Below are 9,477 nucleotides of genomic sequence, written 5' to 3'. Positions count from 1 at the left end.
CAAGAGTGTAGGTTTTACCATTATAATCTCAGAGTCATAGGTTTCCCCATTCTGTCTTTGAAACTAGATGTTTCCATTTTGTCATCAAGGTTGTAGATTTCTTTATTATTTGCGTACATTAGAGATTTCTCCCTCACATTCTCAATGTTGTAGATTTATGCTTTGTATTCTTAACATTATAGATTTATTGATTTTGTCCTCAACATTGCAGATTTCTTCATGATGTTGTCAGGATCTCAGGTCTCTCCTTTATATTCTTAACATTACAGATTTTTCCATTGTGATGGGTATGCTGGTTGCACTCTCCATAATAGTGATCATTGCTGTGATTATCATCCGACATCAGAGCACCGCTAAGAGGAAAAAAAATATGAGGTATGCCTGTTTCCCTTGTGCCAGAGATTCTCCCCCGAGTTTTGTGATGTTCCCAAAGGTGATCTAAATTGGGAGAGGTCACACAATTCTCACAGAAAAATTAATATTGCTCCCTTTTTAATGATAAAATAAATGTGTCTAAAAGTACTTTGAGTATTAGAGTAAATCAAACCATGGTAGCAAGTCAACTTCCAAAATACTGAATTATTATGTATAGAGTGAAGAGGAAAGTAATATTACTAAAGGAGCTGACAATGTAGATAAAGCATTTTATAATTTATCAGGCTTTCCACAAATATTACCTTACTTGATTCTCAAAGCAGTTCTTCAAGGGGCTAGTCCAGGTACTATAATCCCAATTTTATAAACAAGGAAATTGTGGCCCAGAGAAACTAAGTGATTTAAATTTTTAGATGACAAATAACTTTCTAAGGAGCAGAGAATTGTAACAGTGATAAAATATATTTTCATTGCATTTTTCCTTATCTTCCCCCACTGGCCCTGAAAGGTAGACAGGACCAGTGTTATTATAATCATTTTATAGATGAGATTAGTAAAGCAAAGAGATATTAAATGACTTTCCCAGGATCACACATCGAAAAATTGAGTTCGGGTCTTCTACGACAAAGAAAAGCCAAACACATTCAGACACTTCCTACTTTGACTCCTTGTCGATGTTTTTCCCATTTGCCTCATTTAGTCACTCACCAGAGTGGACATGAGAGTGACAGAACGCAGAAAGCATTTTTCAAATGTGTACTGTGTACTGGAAAGACATGGTGTGGGAGTGATGGGGTGAGAGTTGGCCTCAGAGGCAGAAAGATCTGGATCCAAGTTCTATCTCTCAAACTTAAACTCCTGGCTCTAATTCCTTGAAAATCATTTAATCTCTTAGTGTTCTAAGCAATTAGGACTTTGCATTATAGAGAAGGTGCCAACCTGCATTGGTAGAAGATCCCTCATCCTTAAGTTCCCTATATTAATAATAGTTTTGAAAAATACTTTATGAATTTTATTTCATTTCATCCTCACAACTCTGAGAGGTAGGTGCTATTATTAATCTTATTTTGTCAATAAGGAAACTGAGTCAGACTCTGGTTATGACTTTCTGAGACTTACACAGCTAATTGGTATCTGAGGGGGAGTTGAATTCAGGGCCTCCTAACTGCAGATGCATCACTCTCTGCACTGCATCATCTAATTGCCTATATCAATGAAATGTCTATCAATGAAATCACAAACCCAGTTCTTCCTTCCTATGTACTAGGCATTTTGCCAGGTGCTGGGGATATACAGATAGAAAGAAAAGCTGGCCCTGGCTTCCAGGACCTTATATTCTGCTATACACAATGGCTGATGGTTTAATAAGACAGCACTTTTAACCCTAGCCAGTCGTGCCCCACTTCAGGCTCCAAACCAAGGCAATGGAAACCAATGAAGAGACAACAGGAAGTGCAAAGTACTCATTCTCATGAGGTAAGCCATTGTTTGTACTATGATTCCTTTGTCCTTCCTGACTTTTCTCCACTTCATACTCCCTGAACTCTGTCCCTTCACTCCTTGGACATTTTTTATCCAAATCATGAATCAATATATATATATATATATATATATATATATATATATATATATATACACACACACATATATATATATATTATATATATAGGTATATATATATATACACACATATATATATATATATATATTAAATGCTTGCTATGTATTAAGCATGCATACGTATATGTATACCTATATACATACATTTGAATGTTTGTGTGTACATATATGTGTCTATAAAAAGACTGTGGTAAAAAAAGGAAAAGTGGAAGCTGAAGTACAGGACAGGCACAACATGATAAAGGGCTAAAAATAGAGAGAAGAGATCAAAGCTTCTGGGTTGGGTGATCGTAGATAGCTTTCTCATGGAGGTGACATTTGCCATTGTCTTTGAAGGATCGGGAAGATTTTTAATGGGTAAAGCTGGAAGAAAAAATATTTCAGGCGGAAAGAATAGCATGATCAAAGACACACAGACAGGAAAACATAGATGTGAGAGTAACACATACAAAAACAGAGTTGATTCCAGTTAAGGTGTAGGGCTCATAAAGAGGAGAAGTAGGAGGAGTGAATTAGAGCAAGACTACAGATGGCAGCGAATTATAAGGTTAGGGGTTTGGATTCTATTATGCAGGTGCTAGGGAGCCAGGGAAGTATGCCTTCAGGGAACTTAGATTCTAATTAAAAGATGCGATACATATAAGGCAATCATTGCCAGGAAAAAAAAAAGTTGCTTTGACCTAAGGAGTCATGGTGATGATGAGTGGAGCCACTGACTTGTCCATCATTATGCCTTTTCCAGAAGTAATAGTATCATTAACATGATTACAGTTCCAACGCTAGAGCAAGAAGGAGGTGGGGAAGCTTTCATGGCAACAAACTGGATGTCAAAATACTGACACTGGGCAGCCTCTAGTATCCTGGTGGGTGGCTGGATGGTATCTGAAACACAGTACATAGTCAGTTACATGTAATGGGACATACATGATTTAGCTAAAATAGGAGTTATGTCAATGTTGTGCTTAAGAATATTAGAGGATCCTGGAGACCATCATTAAATATTCCTCAGAGAAAGGAAGAAAGAAAGAAGGAAGGAAGGAAGGAAGGAAGGAAGGAAGGAAGGAAGGAAGAAAGAAAGAAAGAAAGAAAAGAAAGAAAGAAAGAAAGAAAGAAAGAAAGAAAGAAAAGAAAGAAAGAAAGAAAGAAAGAAAGAAAGAAAGAAAGGAAGGAAGGAAGAAAGAAAGAAAGAAAGGAAGGAAGAAAGAAAGGAAGAAAGGAAGGAAGAAAGAAAGAAAGGAAGAAAGAAAGGAAGAAAGAAAGGAAGAAAGAAAGAAAGAAAGAAAGAAAGAAAGAAAGAAAGAAAGAAAGAAAGAAAGAAAGAAAGAAAGAAAGAAAGAAAGGAAGAAAGAAAGAAAGAAAGAAAGAAAGAAAGAAAGAAAGAAAGAAAGAAAGAGAAAGAAAGAAAGAAAGAAAGAAAGAAAGGAAGGAAGGAAGGAAGGAAGGAAGGAAGGAAGGAAGGAAGGAAAGAAAGAAAGAAAGAAAGAAAGAAAGAAAGAAAGAAAGAAAGAAAGAAAGAAAGATAGGAAGGAAGGAAGGAAGGATGGAAGAAAAAAGGAAGAAACAAAGAAACAAACACACACACACAAATATGTATCTGGAGAGCAGAGATCGTTTCAATGTTTGTATTTGTATACTAAGCTCCTGGCACAGGGAAAGCACTTTCATCTTTACTGTTAGTGGGTGGCTGGCTTTATTAATTAGTGGGAATTACAGGTTGAACTCGGAGCATTTTTGGTCTAGGAGCTTTCAAGCTTTTCAGGTATTGCTTCTGAAGGAGCACCATATCCATCTGTGGGTGATACGCTGCTGTTGCTTTCTTTTTTTTTTCTGACATGCCATTTTTTAATTTAGATGGGTCCCATGAGTCCACCTGTGTCTACATATCCGATGGAAAGTAATAAACCACCACTTTGTTCTGTAAGTATAACAAAATCCATTCTTCCCTTTTCCTCTCTTCTTAACTTTCTTAGCTTCTAATTTCCCTAATATAATTGTTAGACCAATTTACGCACCTGTTGTCTCACTCATTAGTTTGGAAGCTCTTTGACCATTTCCAAAATCGCATGTCTCATCCTGCATCTTGAGTCCATCACTTCTGTGTCAGGAGATAAGCAGCCTTAAGGCATAAACTGTCAATTAAAGTCTGAATGTTCATGAAAGTGATGAAACTTTGAGGTTGAGAGCACATCAAAGGACAGACTCACATATGGAACCATCCCCCTTTGAGGATGAAACTGTCTGGAAAACTCATCTTCTTCATTCACTACGTCCAGGTGTGCAGTCACATCCTTAAAGTAACAAACTCTTCTTTTTCCCTAGCTGATTACAAAGTCAACCCGTCCACTGCCTCTTATTCCTACAACTAGGTCCTCATTTGTACACACAGTAAGTAACTAACCAAGTGATTCTGAATGATTCACGTTCTGTTCTCTTCTTTTTAAAAAAATTTTTATTTTTAGGCAATTGGGGTTAAGTGACTTGCCCAGGGTCACACAGCTAGTAAATGTCAAGTGTTTGGTCTGAGGCTGGATTTGAACTCAGGTCCTCCTGACTTCAGGGCTGGTGCCACCTATCTGCCCTAATTCATGTTCTTTTCTAAAGGCCACATGAGAAGTATATTCCAAACTTAGAACAATGGCACGTTTTCCCCCTCCACATACACTTTCCACATTCTGTTATTTGTTGTGCTTTGCTATGTACATGTGCTATGTATGCCCTACCTCTCCTTATAAGGACTAGGAGGAGAAAAACCATAGAATCACAAAATTTGAGAGCTGGAAGGAGCTTCAGTGACCCCCAGTCTAACACACAGATTAAAGGTATCCCAACTATAACACACACAATTATAGTGGTTGTCTAACCTCTGGTTGAAGACCTCCAAGAGGGAGACTCTACCATCTCTCACAGCATCCCACTTCACTTTTGGACACTTCTAGTCGTGGAGGCAGCGAGATACCTCAGTGCTGGGGCTGGAGTCAGGAATCAGGAAGACCTGAGTTCAAATCCAGCCTCAGGCACTTGCTAGCTGTGTGACCCTGGGTAAGTCACTTAATCTCTGTTTGCTTTACTCCACTGAAGAAAGAAATGATAAACCCCTCCAGTACCTTTGCCAAGAAAATCCCCCACGGACAGTGTTGGCATGATACAATTCATGGGGTCATGAAGAGTTAGATGGAATTGACACCAAGCCTAAATTTACCCCATTTATAACTCCCGCTCATTGCTCCTGGTTCTGCCCTCTGGCTCCAAGCAGAACAAGTTGAGTCCCTCTTCCACATGCTGTTATTATTGTTATTCAGTCATTTTCAGTCATGTGACCCATTTGGGGTTTTCTTGGCAAAGATATTGGATCTGTTTGCTGTTTCTTTCTCCTTGACCCCATTTTATAGATGATGCAACTGAGGCCTAATGATTAGGTAATGTGCCCATGGTAACACAAGTGGTAGGTATGGTTATGGGGGATAAGCCTTTGAGCCCAGGCCTCTGAGTTCAGAGCCAGTATTCTCTCCACTCATTTGAGACAGTATTTGTACTGAGAAGAGACCTAGATTTGAGCTGATCACCTGGATGGTCCTTCTCCTGTCTGGCTTTCACAACCTAGAAAGTTAAGAGATTGGACTAGATTCTGTTTAGGGGACTCTTATTTCCATCTCTAATTGGTGTGCTTTTTAAAAAATCCCCTTTCCTTCTCTGTTGGATTCAGCTCCCTCCATCCTTTGACAACTTTGAATGACCACGACTGTAATAAGGGTCACCCCATTTTTACATGAGGCCCCGAGTATACATCTATAATGTCACATTAGCAGTCTTAGAGGGCTACAGCAAAATTCATGTTTTAAAGGCAGCAATGAGCCTAGTATTTCACATAGTGGTATTTCCTTTTCCTGTTTTCAAACACAAATCCTGGCTGCATCTCAGGTAACAGAAGTCTGGGTGAACTCTCCCTAGGAGATAATACTTCTAAGCAGGGAGATAGAATGCTAGAGTTGGAGGAGGAAAGACCTGGTTCAAATCCCTCTGTGACATCAATGGTGTGACCCTTGACAAGTCAGAGGATGATACATCTGTAGCTTGAAGGACCTCAGTGGTCTTCTAGTTCATTTATCTCATTTTGCAGATGAGGAAACGGAGTCTCCGAGAGATTAAATGACTTGCCCAGAGACTACCAGACTTGGTAGTTAGTGTCTGAGGTGAGATTTGAACACAGATCTCTCATTATGAGGACCAAATGAGACAATGAATGTAAGGCATTTCATAAACATTAGAAAAGTCACATAAAGTTGATCTTTAATGAACAGCCACCGCCTCTATATTTGTATGACATGAACAGAACAGACACCGAGACAGGGCTCAAATAATGCCAACCAAGCCTAGGTTGTCTCCTGTGACTGCCCCCACGCCCGTCCATAGTCCCCGCACGCTGGGTCTTGGATAGCATTTAGCAGTAGGCCAAGGAAGAAGAAAGGCAAGAATAAGCCTTCTAGCCCACAAAATCCCTGGTTGATGGATTCGGGCCAATGTGGAACATCTCCTGTTGCACTTGCTCTATTCTCTTGCTCTCTTCAGAGTCCCAAACACCTTGAGAAAGGTGCTTTGTAATCATTAAAGTGGTAAGGTGAATGAGGTACAGGCCTAAGGAGTCAGGAAGGCCTGGGTTTGAATTCCAACCTAGTCACTAATTTTGCTGTGTGACTTGGGACAAGCCACCTAAATCCTCCAACCCTGTTTCCTTACCTGTAAAAGAGGGGCAGTAATAACAGCTACCTCACAAGGCTGTTGTGAGAATCAAAGCAGATTCTACATACACACAGCTAGATAATAGATATCGCTTTGAAAACCCTAAAGCACTTTGTGGATGTTAGCAATCACTCTAGTATAATTATTCCTTTAACACCTTATTCTCGAGTAATGCTCTCTAATAACTATGTTCGATACGAATATTGACCTTTAAAGGATGAGGAAACACAAGGTCAAAGAGACTGAATTTTTTATTGAGGTCACACAGTTAAGTACATGTCAGAAATGGGATTTCAACCACATTTTCTTGACCCCAAGTTCAGCATGCTATCCACTCTACCATGAAGTCCCCCTTCCCTGTGTTTTCAGGATTCCCCTAGCCTTAAATCTCTACCCCTCCTGTCATGGACTTTATTGATACCGTGAATCTTATCTCTTTTTCCATGAGTGAGTCTTTACAAAATGATGTACTTAAAGTGAGTCAGTAAAACTGACTACCATTATTCTTATGAGGATCTCGGGTTCATTAATTTCTAATTAAGATATTCACATAATAGTTACTTATTGGGAAATTCATTCATGCCAAAGCTTTATCTTTTTTTTTTTTTTAGGGCATACATCCCCAAGCCTGAAGCATCTGCACGAGGATGGGTGAACAATCCAGAAATCCAGAAGATGGGACAGGAATCTGGACAGAAGAAAAGACTTCCATTCATTTTTCTGGATCAAGGTTCTGGTGGATCTTAGTAGATTAAACATTCAATCTTCAAGAGAAATATGTACTCATAGAACAATGGTGGGACTTCTTCTCAAAAAGGTGTCATTATGGGGCAAAATAGAAGAGCCCAGAATAGAGTGGAGTGCTGATTTAAGGGACGGGCTAGCTCCCTGGTTCACCAGAGACAGGAAGAGGGGATAATGTTAAAAGCTTGAATGCAGAGTTAGGAATGGAGTGTGAACCTGTGATTTCGTTGGTATAGGGACTTCCTTGGTGAGTAAACTCCCCCCACTAATGCAGATTAGCATCTTATCTGTAACTCAAAATCTTGAAGAGTTTCCTAGAACACTGAGATTATGTGACTTACCCAGGGTCACACATCCAGGATGTGTCAGAAGTACAACTTGAATCCAGATCTTTCTAGCTTCAAGGACAGATCTCTCTCCACTATACCACCCTGAATTAAAAAAAAAAAACCATAAACTTTTCCATTGTCCTTGATAGAGACTTCCAGACATTACTCCCTAACTTGCCTTGGAGGCTTGTCCATTTGTTAGGCAGTGACATTTGCAAACCAAAAGCCAATGTTTCAGACCTGATGATGTCATAAACACTGTTAGATCCCATCTGTTCCCATAGCAAAGGATGGGGAAGCCCTTTGTGAGGGAGTCTGGCTCCCTCACTTTGGAGTGGAGGAAACTGAGACCCAGAGAGTTTAATGGACTTGTACCTCCAACCTCCACCTTAAAGAATCTCTGGCTTTGCTTCCTTCAAAGCTCAACTCAGGTTCTACGTCCTACATAAGGCTTTCCCCACATCTTAGTGGCCCTTTCTCTCTCTTGAAATTACTTTGTACTTTTTTGTATATACCTTGTGTTTACTTCTACATATGTGATTTCCCTGTCATAGAGTATAAGCCCCCTGAGGGTAGGAACAGTTTAATTTTTGACTTTGTATTCTCAGCACCTAGCACAATGCCTGTTTTGTAACAGGCACTTAATAAATGTTTATTGACTTGAGACAGGAGAAGAATGAAATTCAAACCTAGGTCTTCTGCTGTCATATCCAGCCTTCTTTGCATTAATACATATTGTCTCTCAATACTTATGTATACCCTGATAGTGTCAAATCAACATTTCATTAAATCAGTTTTCCCTTCGATTAATGCAAATTTAGTGAGATTTTACATTGTAATTCAAAGTTTCAGACAGACGCTGTAGATAATAAGCACATTTTATATGGAGTGATGGGTATGACAGGATACAAGAGAGTAAGATGTTAATGGCTAAAATACTCTACCCTATTTTGCCTTGTGCTGAACCTGTTTTCAAAGGTTTTGCTTCTGTAATCTTACTGAATGGCAGTTTTTAAAACTACCAATGAGTCTATTTTTTTCTATACCTGACTTTAGTATAGTTACCTTCAAACAGACATGGTGGGGGGAGGGGGCCCTGCAGAAAGGGGTAATATCTCCTGCTTTAGCTTTTTCCTGCCCACAGGAGTGACGGGGTATAGGTCCTGGAAACCCTCCCCACTAGCTTCCCCTGAACTCTCCCATATGACCCTAGTGTTCTCCAGAGCCTCTTCTCATAATCCTTTCAACTGTCCTTGCACTGTGGCTTTGACCCTGCCCCAATCTCCTATTCTCTTACCTCTAACCTAGCTCAGCGATCATTGTCTGCACTTGGCCCCACCCTAGACTAGACCCCTTCCACAAGGTCCAGATTCCTGCAGTTCACCTGGGGCACTTGGGCCTTTCAGGTCCTTCTGTTACTTCCCAGTCAACCCCAGACTACTTGGCCCCTCCTTGATCACATTCAGATCTTCCCACCATCTTTCTATATATAAAGTCCATCTTGCCCACCATTATATCGTTCAGATTCCTTAAGAGTCAGGCCCACTTCTCAATGCAAGTGTCACAAATGCTCAGATTCTTAAAATCTGGCCAATAGTGCAGACTCACTGGGCATCTCTCTCACCCCAATTGGTGTTTTAATTAACCTTGTCTCTGAAAGAAGGCTTGAGTC

At 39.8% G+C, this 9,477-nt stretch overlaps 1 protein-coding gene across 2 annotated transcripts in view; it reads left to right on the top strand.

Annotated features, from left to right (window-relative positions):
• ADAM28 (ADAM metallopeptidase domain 28) overlaps positions 1–8,611 on the top strand; it is a 90,382-nt gene extending 81,771 nt beyond the window's left edge. Inside the window, exons 19-23 of one of the 2 annotated variants that reach the window (XM_021001187.2) lie at positions 270–375; positions 1,764–1,851; positions 3,847–3,912; positions 4,315–4,380; positions 7,344–8,611. In XM_021001187.2, the coding sequence (XP_020856846.1) occupies positions 270–375; positions 1,764–1,851; positions 3,847–3,912; positions 4,315–4,380; positions 7,344–7,364 (347 nt within the window). In that variant the 3' untranslated portion in view covers positions 7,365–8,611. The remainder of the gene's footprint in view (positions 1–269; positions 376–1,763; positions 1,852–3,846; positions 3,913–4,314; positions 4,381–7,343) is intronic. The other variant, XM_021001188.2, reaches the window with a different exon arrangement.
• The last annotated feature ends 866 nt before the right edge of the window (positions 8,612–9,477 follow it).

Source organism: Phascolarctos cinereus, unplaced genomic scaffold (genome assembly GCF_003287225.1).
Source record: "Phascolarctos cinereus isolate Bilbo 61053 unplaced genomic scaffold, phaCin_HiC Scaffold_2;HRSCAF=192, whole genome shotgun sequence".
NCBI classification, from domain to species: Eukaryota; Metazoa; Chordata; class Mammalia; order Diprotodontia; family Phascolarctidae; genus Phascolarctos; species Phascolarctos cinereus.
Note: the sequence above shows the minus strand (reverse complement) of the source record. Positions and strands in the feature narration are given on the sequence as shown.